The 13,212-nt window shown below is 36.6% G+C and overlaps 1 protein-coding gene across 1 annotated transcript; it reads right to left on the bottom strand.

Moving 5' to 3' along the window:
- Positions 1-540: 540 nt before the first annotated feature.
- On the bottom strand, positions 541-12,352 carry LOC114533295 (von Willebrand factor-like). The gene is made up of 15 exons (XM_028554804.1): positions 12,272-12,352; positions 11,132-11,203; positions 9,944-10,213; positions 8,498-9,019; positions 8,105-8,218; positions 7,613-7,879; positions 6,808-7,329; positions 6,262-6,375; positions 4,981-5,291; positions 4,482-4,623; positions 3,861-3,974; positions 3,065-3,384; positions 2,413-2,554; positions 1,777-1,893; positions 541-715 (listed from the first exon to the last, which is right to left on the bottom strand). The coding sequence occupies exons 2-15, from the start codon at positions 11,193-11,195 to the stop codon at positions 696-698; spliced, it is 3,039 nt and encodes a 1,012-aa protein (XP_028410605.1). The 5' UTR covers positions 11,196-11,203; positions 12,272-12,352; the 3' UTR covers positions 541-695.
- Between the last annotated feature and the right edge of the window lie 860 nt (positions 12,353-13,212).

Raw genomic sequence — 13,212 nt, 5'->3', positions numbered from 1 at the left:
TACATACATTGACATTTCACTAGCTATAAAATATCTTAATACGTCGTCCCCATAAACGTGCTAGCCTTATTCCCCTAACGGCATTAGCCATGGTAAAAAGTTAAAAACTACAGAACATAAAATAGCTTAATTGAAATTGTTGTTTTCTAAACAGGCGTTTCCACCGATAGATTATGGGGTTTCCCCTTTTCTAAACACACGAAAAGGTTTAAAATCGTACTTATATGAAATCAACGATTAAATGGATGCATAGGGTTGGTTTCTGTTGATGATTTGGTGTGTTTTTTCTGGCATAAAATTAATGATACATGATTATAGATAAGCAACGGTAAATACCAATAAAAGACACAGGGAACAGAACGTGAAAACCGATCATACACACATCTTTCTGACACTGAGAGAAATGCCAACAGAACTAAACCAATACCAGCTAGTTGATAATTTCAAGCAGTGTATATTTTAATATAAAACATTAACTAAAAAGTAGCACCTCACCCAGACCACCTGAATAGTTAAAACTAGTGAAATCATGTTGCAGATTTAAATTTTATTATATGAATCCACATATACTCCATATTTCTGATTGGCTACAACTAGAATAATCTCACTACGTACAATAACTTAAACTTGAACATTTTGATTATATCTTATTTGCTTTCTCTTCAAAAGATATCCTCATCGTTTAGATTCATCTCCTAGTTAGGTACACATTGTCCTGGAAAATCAAAAGTAAAATTTATGTATAACAGGAAATTTAAGCATCGCGTTCTCAGGAGACAGCAAATGGCGCAGCCAAAAACTTTCTTAGCAGAATTTTTCGTTCGCCTTTTCATTTTACATTTCCTTCCATACGCGAAAAACATGGTCGAGTCAATTTGCGCTTTATTACCCTTTAGCCAAAAGGAGGAGTTTCGTTTTAAACTGATCGGAATGGTTTGTTTACATTTTTCAGGCAAAGCCAATCAGAATGCGTAAATTTTAAATACTCCATGTAAAATAGTATATAATGTACCTTTTTACCGTAAATAGTTAAAAGTTATGCACTCTGCTTGGTCGGGTTACTGAAAATGTAAACAAACTTGTTGATTGGTCTAAAACGAAATACCTCCCTCCTTGTTCTTTTAGCCCAAAATCATTCTTTGCTTGCCGTTTATACCGCTGGACGTAACTATAACGCGGAACTTTCTTAAACACTCTAATAGCATTGTTAATCTGGTTTCTTTTGTTTTTATCGGATTGACAGTTAATTAATAAAACTTTCCCGAAAACTTTTCAGCTGCGAAACGAATTTCCAATAATATCATCGATCCAAAATCTTAACATGATTAATCATGCATGCTATAATTTTATGATGCGATTCGACATTTCGACTATTTCGACTACTTTAAAAATCATTTTGAAAAATAATAGTTTGTTTTTATGTACCAGAAGCACCTGTGTACACTACCAGGGGATAACGAAAGTTCTCATAAATTTTCCAAGCTAATATAAGCAAGAGAGGTGAAAAGTATCAATATGATATGACTACACAGCTAACCATGCACAATAGGTTACATAATAGATTTTCCGTTTATGCAAATTCGATTTGAGAGATCATCCTGAAACTTTTTAAGAAGATTGTGGATGATACTAGTCTATAGTAACAAATTCATGTCAGTCTTTAAGGCCTAACGTCGGTCGTAATAGGGATTTTTTGCTGGACTTCCTTGGTAATCAACAGTGCCATGGAAATTATGTATTCCGAAATTCTAAAATGAAACAAAATATGAAACATACCAATATTCATCTCACAGTTTCTCCCGGCAAAACCTTCAGCACAACTGCAGCGATAGTCGCCATGGTAACTGAGGCACGTCCCGGCGTTCTTACATGGTTTAGACTCACACGGGAAGTCTTTATAAACAGAAAAATAAACATTAAAGAGGATTTTCACTTTCAAATTAAGAGATTTATTTTGACGTTTTAGCTGCTGTAAGGATATAATTGTTCGCAATAACGTTCCCCTTTTCTTTCTCCCAACCCCCACGCCATACCCCCATGTGCTTTTCGCAACCGGGTAGGGACGTTGAAAGTGTATGCATGCTAATGATTCAAAAAATAAAGGCACGAAGAAGGGCGCACATTTAACGGAAGTATGTACTAATAGAACACTAGGAAAATTATCGAAAATATTATTGACATTATTTTTGGGAAACCAAAGCCATCGTGTCTCATATTAACCACAAAATTGAAAAAGAACACTTCTCTTTTTCGACTGAAATTCTCAGTGATGATTTTCCCGGACCTCGCTCTGATACATGGCCACCCAACAGTTCTTGAGCCTTTGCGAGATAACTAAGGCTACGCATGCTCGTTTGCTCACTTTGCTGTTATCAACACACTGAACTTTGCCTGGTTTCATTGTAATATTACCTCTTAAACATCCATTGAATCCTGCTCTGAGTGCAACGTTGCCATGCCATGAAGTTGGATGTATCCTGATGTACCGTGTGACAATCACAGGGCAAATTTTCTGAGGAACTATTGTATTTTGATCCCTGTTTGCTGAAAATGTCTGAAAAAGAAAGAAGTTAAATTTAAAGACGTTTGCAGAAGCTAGCTAAAAGCTTCTGGTTATCATTTGTCATAATTCGTTTTTAACTCGTCGTCATTCACATGTTGTTTTAACTTGTTCGCATGAAAACGAATCTCAAGGAATATTACGAATCATATTATCTGAAAACCAGCTTTTTTCCTAAAAAATTCACCGTGTAAAATAGAAACGTTAACGTTTGCTCCGATCCTGATGATAAAAAATGATAAAAGTAGAAGTAGTTGAAGGATGAAAAAGAAGCAAACTATCAGCATATTAAGGCTTAAAAAAAGGAATATAAGTAAAAAAGAGAAAGTTATTTAAATTTGTAGCACTTCACACGATGAAATAATTTCTAGTGAGATAAATTAAAGTGGAATTGATTTCATAATTGATGATTTTCCCAACAGCACCTGCTTAAATTTGAAATATGTGGACATTCTTTTGGAAATTAAGACCATCAACCATCGGGAAATAAAAAAGTCCAATTACCTTGACCAATCCATTTTGACGATATGGATGAAAATCCAGACCGTTGTTACTGTAAGAGAGAGTATAGGCTTTGACCCACTGAGGATGGTCACCTCGTCCTTGTGTTAAAACTTCTGATATGGTAGCCTGACGTTCAAAATCAACTTGAATCCATGAACCAGAGGCCACTCTTGGAACCCAAGCGTTAGCATGGCCTGGACGCCGCAGGTTTAGTCTTGCATTGTCAGCTCCATGATTGCTGGCGTATTCAGACGAAGCTGTGATCTGCGAGTCTAAAATCTCACCATTTTCCATGCCAAGACGTAATGATTCCTTGCATTCTGCAAGAAACATACAAAAAATAACCAGCTAGGAAGAAACGTTGCACATTCTTTAAATACTTAAACAAACAGTATGGTTCAGTAATCGCGTAATATATCTAAGTAAATAGATCTAAGTAAAGGAAGGTGAAACACCACATTTGAGCACAAAGAATATTTGAAACAATAAGACTCTTAACAGAACAATTAGACTCTCTCTGAAATAATAACAGTCGGAGGAGTAGGCAGTGCTACACCTGTACTTGTTATTAAATGATTACGCAGAAATTCTACCTCACTGGACCGCGGCTCTGCGCATTGCGAGTGTTCCACCGTTTGTCAATCTTTGAATGGCAATACTGAATAAACTCAAACTGACATTTCTTGACTAAGAGAGCAATTTATAGTTGGTCAGTCCTACAAAATTCCTTTTTCGTAACCACCATATAAAAAACCGCCATTGCAAGAAAGATGGCGAATCGTCAAAGCTTTCCTACCTTTCTGCTCGCATGTCTTCCCATAATACCCTGGGAGGCAGGTACACATGAAATCGCTCCCAACATGCTCACAAGTACCCTCGTGGAGACACGGATCTTTTGAACAAGGTTGATCTGGAAATATAATGAAAAATCAAAGTGAACAACTGTATTTTTTATAAAATAGGGACAGGTTGGAATAACAATAGGAAACTGCTGTGGGGACTAAATCCTGATCTATACAGGCCATAAGAAAAAATCTATCGCTATAGTTGTGAAATGACGTTTTAAATTTACATAATCGCCAAGTTTTGATGCAATATTATTTTCGTAATTTAAATGTGGAGTAAATGCACTTTGCGAGTGAATGCCAAGATAGTCACCATCACCTGTTTTGAAAGATCTTAGTAGATCAGTTTTCTGCCCGTCGAAATCCGATTAAATCTCAGTCCGATTGACAAAATATAAATTCAAAACTACGAATAGGTCGCGACCAAACATGCTTAAATAAGACTCCTTGCACAATGAGTTTTATTCAAGCGGAAACCAGGTTATCCGTGGCGACATTTCAGTCACCAGCAATAGCCATGGCAATTATTTATGAAATCCTGATTCAACTTTATCACTTGTGCAGCGTCGTACCTTCAAAGCAACCATAAAACTCGACTCTCATAGAAATGTAGGAATGCCATGTTTTTGGTTGAATTCTGATGAATCTTGCAACAACAACAGGCGATATTTCTTGGCGAACAACACTGTTCCGATCACTATTCGCAGAAAATACCTGTCGATATATGGTCATGAGTTAACCTTGAGCTTCCTGAACTGTAAATAGTTTTTGTGAGAGGACGAAAAGACAAAATAGTGTGAAGTTTTTGCGCCATTCGTCTTAGAAATTCACCACTGTCTACCCACTAAATTTTACTGTAAAGGACCACGTGTGCATTTTGGGTAACTCAGAAATATTTGAGTCCAGCGGTGTGTCGCGCACATATAAATGGTCGCATGTTTCCATCACTTCAGAAGTTCTCATTAAAATGCACTATTTAATTTGTTTCTCACAGGATGCAATACAAAGCTGGACTAGGCTCAACGGAGTGGCTAAACAAGTTTAATTTTACAAGCTGTTTCTATTTGTTACCTTGTCTTGTCCATTACTCCCTTTGTACGTTTTAAATGTCGTGCCATCGTCAGAATAACCAACAGTGTAGCTTTTAACCCACTGACTGGCGCCGCTGCGGCCTTGTGTCAGTATCTCTGTAACTGTTGCTTTGTACTTGAAGTCAACTTGCATCCATTGGTTACCATCTCTTGAACGGGCAATCCAGCAGTTACCTCCATGTAACCTACCGTGACCTGGACTCCAGCTCTGAGACCACTGGCTCGAGGCTTTGAGTCTTGAATTTGGAATTTTGCCATCTTCCATACCTAATGCTTTCGGGTCTTTGCAAGCTAATAAGAAAAAGAAGTGCCTTTTTTGCAATATGATTGTTTGCTAATTTTTGTTTATGTTCGGTTAATATATGCGCTTGCTACTTTTGAGACAAAAGAAAATTCTTATCCATCCGGACTGACCAAATGGCAAATTACGTACGTATTTATTTTTACCAACGTTTGGTCGTATTCTAATCATAGCTAATTTTAAGAATCTTTTATCACTGCACATATGATTACAATAGTATAGTACCGGGTATAGTAGATTATACAATTGGTACTAATTGGAAATTGGTAATTTAAAGATGGATGAGATGTAGGGGGTCTGCAGTACCTGCCACAGAAAATTATTTGTAGTTTCAAGTCCCTATGACTTGATTTCCCGCATTTTGGGGGACAACTACAGACGATTCCGTCTCAACAGAGTGAGTTCTGTTGAGAAAATACCATTTATCACTGCACATTTCTTATTTTATCACTGCACAAATTGGTTATCACTGCACACTAAAATTAGGTATGATTATAATTATGCGGTCAGACTCAGCAACGGTGCAATCATTTATTCTATTCTTTAGTAATATAAAACAGTAAAAAAGTTAGTACATATTTTTATGAAAACGAGTCAAATAGGCTTCACACCGGCATAAATCATATATCATTCCGTCTACTGCTACAGGCTAAGATACCGTCTACTGACGATTTGCAAAATAACAAAGTTATAAGTGTTAATGATCTCCATGAATTAAAAACTCCGTGAAACGCTCATCACTGTTCTTGAAACAACAGCGATCATACATGTTACTTGAAGATGGAAATACACATTTGCACGTTTTAAATTTCAGAGAAAAACTACTTCAACTTTCTTAAAATATTATGAAATTCGCGCCTACTAACCAGTTTACTTTTCTAGGAGTTCTATATCTGAGCCCGCAACGGAGAATATCCGACGTACCATTGTAAATGCATGAAAATCATTTCTAATACTTACTTCGAACCTCACATTGTTTCCCATCATACCCTGGTGCGCATTCGCATTTGAAGTCATTTCCCTGATTGATGCACAACCCTCCATTATTGCAAGGACCAGAAGCACACGGCATACCTTGGGATAAAAGACGAATTTCAGTATCGTTCGAAAATACCGCTTAGAGTAATAAAGAATAAAAGTCCTTTCCGAGGTAGCAACCTATGATTAGGCCGAAAGAGTCGGGAACAATCCGGAGTTCTTCTGATAGAAAGATAGATTGTACAATTGCAATTGCAATTGCAAGCTCTCGTTATTGGCTTTAGTTTCATATTTCGGCAATAAATGCAATCTCGTTAAATTATTCGTATTCCTTTGCGTGCCAATTCAACACTCGCATATTTCCTCTATGGTTTTTCTTCACCCTAGCTTTCTGATTTCCCCTTTTTCATTCCCAAGCACATTTCACTGTCGCATGAACATTTTGCCTACTTTGCTACAGCTTCTATAATCTGTGATTAATAATATCGAGGTACTGGGTGGGTACAACAGTATAGTCAAGGTACTCACTACATTCAGCAAATTGTGGAAGATTTTTCCAGGTGATGGGAACTCCCACCAAGGCACAAGAGGTGGAATAAGCCGAGAATTCCTGGCAAAGGCAGGAAGTTGGGTGATTATTACAAGCACAGACATCAAATTCGCAATCCTTGATGAAGCCGTCATTCTGAGCAACTGATTTATGGCATGCGGCAAATGGCTGTTGTTTTAGCAATTGACATTTCTTCTTCGCCTCCTGGGCAATTTTACCAGCGGTAAGACACGGATCTTGAAGCGGTGGCTCGTTTGGGCAAGATCGACCAACTTTCCAGGAATTTCCGAATTCGGTCACACTATTGGTTCTTCTCATGTCAACTTTAACAAACTCGTCATTTGGGTTTCCATTGTAGTTGCCACAAAGACCCGCCATTCTTTTCATATGTCTTCCTTTCACGGTTACAAAGAGGTTTGACAAACCATTGTACAATACTTTTATACCAATATCTGCTGTGATTTCCAGGTTACGTGTTCCATGTCTCACAATACTTACACCTAAATACATACATATATAAAAATTATTTACCCGAATTTACAGAGTAGCTACTTTATAGCTAACATCTTCGAGACGAAAAAAGACGACGATACTAAAAAAAAACTACATGAAGTACCCTATCTTTGGGTCGGCATCGCGAGGTTATTTGGATAAATTCAGAAATACAATATTTAATTTATCAGAAAAATGGTTGGATTGTAAACAGCGTTTACTTAATGTCATACTATTCAATTAATTTCACAGAAAAAGTGAACTTTAGATAATAATCGATAGTTTAACCACCTTGATTTTTGTAAGGTAACTGCACATTTGCGCCAAACACAGTTAGTGAACCACCTTTCTTCATTTCAATTGTCAAACCTTTCACTGAAACCGTCACAGCCACAACACAACTTGCTCTGCCGTTACATCGATTGTTCTTTGTCATCACCGAAAATGAGCTGTCCAGATCTTTTGCCAATATATATTGGCATTGTCCCATGAAGTTATACCTTCGGCCGTCAAATGTTCTGTAGTGTGGGTCACCCGTGGCGCTGCAAACAGCTTCAACTGTAAAAAGAGTACCATTGTTAAAATTTTAACGAGTAGACAATTATCAGGAGTTTACATCTGAGCCCCTCTGGCGACCAGCAATTCTGTTGAATGAGTAATCCTGTTGAAATAGACTGATTTGATATGAGACTACAATCCCCAGCAAAATCATTACCAAAGTTACGATTTGACGTAAGTTTGGGCGTGCGGGCTAGGAGATTGTAGACAATACAAATGTCTCACCTTCAGTCTGACATTTATCTCCATGGTAACCCGGAGCACACGTACATTTATAGCCTTTTCCGACGTTTTGACAAATACCTCCATTCATGCATGGAGCCACTGCACATGGAGAAACTGGGGAAAGAAAAAAGGTTACGATTTAAAGATATTGAAACCCAAAAATACATCTGTAATTCTTTGATTAGTAAGCGTGTGTTTACACATTACGATTTCTCGTATACGATTCTTATTCTGGAGCATGTATTCGAGCAAGAACGCTAAAAAAGCGGATTTTAAGCTTCACAAACGACTAAATCAATGCGAGGGTTAACGTCAGTCGTACCTTTCATGCGCCAGAATGCTGTGTACGGCAATGTGTAAAGACAAAATAAAAAAAAAATACTACAGACTTACCGCATTCTTTGAACTGTGGCAGATTTTTCCACTGGACATTGACTCCTACCAGAGAACAAGAGTCTGCGTATGCGGAATATTCCTCACAGAGACACGACAACGGATGATCCTTGCACGCACATACATCGTATTCACAATCCTGAATGAATCCTGAATCCACATTAACATGATTATGACAGGCAGAAAACGGTTGAGATCTCATTAAGGCGCATTTCGCTTTGGCTACTTGGGCATGCGCAGCTGCGGTGGTACATGGATTAGGCAGAGGAGGTGCATTAGGACAGGATCGATCCAGTTTCCAGGAGTCAGCAAACGTTTGATCGTTGTTGGTTAATTGTTTATCTGGCATAATGAATTCGTCATTTTGCTGACCATTGAAGTTCCCACACAGGCCGACAGTCTTCCCTCGGTATCGATCATTGAGGATGATGAAAACGTTATATACGCCATCATATTGAGCTGTGAAACCAATGTCGGTTGATATTCGTATGTTGCGTCCTCCGTGTTTAATAATGTTAACACCTATAAAGAAATAATATACACTTAATGTATGCTCTCGAGGGAAATAGTGAGTTTTGTTTTCCCAAGAGTGTGAATGTTTCCCGAGATGAAGTCGAGGGAAACATTGGGACTCGAAGGAAAACAAAACTCAATATTTTCCGAGGTAGTGTACATTAAGTGTTTTGTTATATAGAAACAAAAACATACATGTTACACAACAATTTCATTAAAAAAACCCACTTTATTTTGTTATGATAAGAAGCGGGCAACAATTTTTTACGTGTTTCCTGGCGGGAAACATTGCATTTATTTAAAGTGATCTTGTGAAAACGAATGAACCAATCACATTTTAAAATACAAAGCACCTATATAACAAATGTCATTAACTCAATATTTCCCGGTCAAATAACTTAAAATTAAATCAGATAGCTAAAAGAGGTTAAAACTGATATTAAAAATGCGTATATTGTTGATTGCAAGATGTACTGTGAAAACGTTAACAGAGGAAGCTTTCTATAATATACATTACCTGCATGAAAAGAATGTAAAATGAAAAGAAAATTGAAAGTAGAATGGCTGAAAGTCAAAAGTGACTGATGCATGGAAAAAGGTATATATGTGAAATACCATCATTATTTGTTATCAGATTAAAATTCACTTACAGTGAACCTCTTTCGACATTATGCAAAATTATAAGGCGTCTGATCCATCACAAGTGGACATAGATTTGCTTAGAACAAATGGGTCGCCACCACCGATAGCTAGCCCCATATCTAATATACCCCTATTTTATTTTTGGTCCTAAATTTGCTCCAGATCAGATTGATTGATATTCTCTACTGATTTCGTTATACTCAACAACAACTTCTGACATAATATTAGGTAATATAATTTGAAATTTCATGTCAACTTTAAATCCCGCGCGATTCTCGAATCTTGATATACCTTGTTTGTTGTATGGTAAAGCAACAGTGATACCAAACACCTTCACGTGACCTCCACGTGCAACATGTATGGTTAGTCCTTTCACTTTCACAGTAATCGCCTTTGTGCACGTGAATCTTCCACCGTTACATGGATCATTCTCAGAGTGTACTTTAAATTTGTTATCGATGTCTTCCGACAAGACATAACCACATTTGCCTTGGTAGTGAAACAATCTGCCGTCAAATGTTCTGTAGTGCGGGTCACCTGTGGCACTACACGTGCCATCCGCTGAAGGGTTATATAAAGAACAGAAAAAAGATTATCATCTTCTTCACGCTCACTTATGAACGTCGGGTGGAAAAGAGTAGGCTAACCTATAGAACTCTATAAACTAGAGCAGAAAAATTATGAAAACTGTTTCGGTATTGGATTGAGACATTTGCGCCATGCGTTGCCTGCATGAACTAATAAATATTAAGCAAGTATATACGAGCCGTCAAAAATAAATGACCTAATTAAAATCGCGTTAATACTTTGCGCAATCGCTATGCGGCGCAAAAAAATGCAATTAATCGGAAAATAAACTCTGACTTCTTAAGGGCCTCAACGAAAGGCCTAGGGTTGTTTGAATCGTATCAATCAACATAAATCGAAGTTAACTTAGTCTATGTGCACATGATCGTCATTTTCGAGCGTTTTGTCTATTTCTTGTCAAAATCTTTATTGTCTATTTTATTGCCACACGATCCATGAAAGAAAATATGCTTAATATGTTAATTAGCTTCAATTTCTAATTGTAAATTCACGGTGTTTGCATGAAACCGTTTTGGTATGAAAACGAAGGTGAAAACGCTAGAAAACCTTACCGCGTGCACATAGCCTTCTGGTTACATCGTATTTAACCCCAAAGAACACAATCCTAGTTGGCTAATTCTGCAACTATAATCATACTTGAGAGTTAACCACCTGCCTAGCACTATGTAAAGACTAACTCGCGGCTTCCCGCGAGGGTCTTTATTCATTTTAACTTGCTTTTGCGTTGATTCCAGTCAGCTGATGCAAGCAATCACAGTGAGTTTTAGACCAGCATAAGTCGAGCATCAAACACAAACTAGCACAGTAACATTACTGCACGGTATCGACCAGTAAACTGCGGTATATACTATTACTAGTGCATGTAACTTCAAATAAAAGTTAGTTACTCACGGTAAGCTTTCTTTACTAGAAATCCAGCGATGATCAGTAAAATACGCAGGGAATGGGAAACCATTTTTTGCCCTTGAAAGATAAATAAAAATTATAACAATTAATCTCCAAACTAAGAATTCCTAATGGTTTCTTTTCTAAACAGAAATAATAGGTATTATAATATAACATTTATAGTACGCGCGTGCTGATTGGTCGGGAAGCGTGTTTCTATAACTGTATAGAAACACGGGAATTTTCCCGCCGAACTTGACAAGCGAAGCGATGTAATGAGAATTTGTAATTCAATCGAATTATAATATTTGTACAAAATCTTTTTATTGAGTTATATTATAAAAGAAATAGAAAACCTTTTTTCCTGTGTTTCTATACAGTTATAGAAACACTTGTGGGAGTTTGGGAGAACTCGAAATAACGTGGAAAAACTCGCCCTACGGGCTCGTTTTCCAACTGATTATTTCTCGTTCTCCCAAACTCCCACGCGTGTTTCTATAACTGTATAGAAACACGGAAAATGTTTTCTATTTCTTAAATATACCCCTGGCCACTACTTTTTCAAACCTTCAGTTGACCAGAATAAGCACTTAATATATAAGTTAAATAAAAACCCACTGTTTCGAATGTCGTTCTTATATCTCAAACTGTTGCTCATGATGACTGTAATATTTAATTTCCATATGATCTATGACGTGTCATGCAGGTATTTTTTTTCGTAAATTTTCAGAAGGCAAGAAGACAAATCGTTGAGCCAAAAGGGAAAAGGGACACGGACTTAGACTTCAAATAAATTATATTACTATAACTTAAGATAATTAAGACATGGCGTATTATAATTTATAGTTGTACGTCATTATTCAGTAAACGAGTTTAAAGGTGGTTCTATAATCAATTTTTTCGGCTGCATCGTCATGGAACGTTGACCTTAAGACTTCCATTTTTGTAGCAAAAATAAAACACCATGCGGTTAAACCAATAACCCATTATAAGACCAGAATAAGCACTTGAATAGGCGTGGACTTTAAGATTTCCATTTTTGTAGCACAAATAAAATACTAATCACAACAGTTAGCTATTAAAACAAGCAAGCGATCATATCGTTCCAGGTTAAAATGCAGGTAGGGAGAAAAGATAAATACTTACCACCAGTAGCTTTGGAAAAACCTCAACATGAAATCTGTAACAATTTCTGGCAAGCAAAGCCTTGTTCGGCTGGATTTGGAAATGCTGGATTTGGAAATGCCGCTTCTATATATATCATAGGTAATAACTAATCACACACCTTCAGTCAATAAAAAGCTACATTTGTTAATATAAAAGGAAATTTGTAATATGTCTTTCATTTCCTCGTGTTTACCCTAACCTGTTCTCATATGTCACATTTGAAATTGTCATCAAAAAAATAATTTTCAATCGTTAAATATGTTTCTACTTTCGATATATATTTTATTTTTAATTTAGCAGTTTGTAATCCTAATACGTTACACGTTTATCATTCCTTTTTATTTGCAGAAATTTAGATACATGAAGCCTAGAAAATACGTCTCTGATTTCACGTTCAGTCTTGTTGACTTGATTTAGTTCTTCAAAAGCAAGTCAGAGCTTTAGAAATATTTATGAAATGTCAACTGATTTTATTGTAATCTTACTAGGTTAGGATCTAAAACTTTTTAACTATCATTTAGCATTAGAGTGCATGTGTAGTAAATTTAAGATTTTGCAAAATTCAGGACTTCTAAATGTGACTTTGACGAAGCTTACCGATTTTTAATAAATGTTGTAAGAACAAAGAACTGCTGTATTTAGACGCAATGTAATCAAATATATTTACAAAAAGATCTTATTTTTAATTAAAAAAAACAAAATTAAAATAATAATAACTTATGTTTGTTCTCCAACAGCGAAATCTGAAATCGGGCGATGTAGAATCGCCTCCTACTATAGTGTTTATGAGTTTGCGAGAATGATGCACTGCTTTTTAGAAACAGGGGGTTAATTCATTGTTTATTCCTTGTGCATGGTTGCTGCTTTTAAAATGATTACTTGCTTTTTGAAAATCGTGCGACTATCGTGCGATATCACTA

This window comes from Dendronephthya gigantea, unplaced genomic scaffold (genome assembly GCF_004324835.1).
Source record: "Dendronephthya gigantea isolate DGI-Jeju-01 unplaced genomic scaffold, DenGig_1.0 000088F, whole genome shotgun sequence".
Lineage (NCBI taxonomy): Eukaryota > Metazoa > Cnidaria > Anthozoa > Malacalcyonacea > Nephtheidae > Dendronephthya > Dendronephthya gigantea.
The sequence above is the reverse complement of the archived record's forward strand: the minus strand, read 5'-3'. Positions and strand labels throughout refer to the sequence as shown.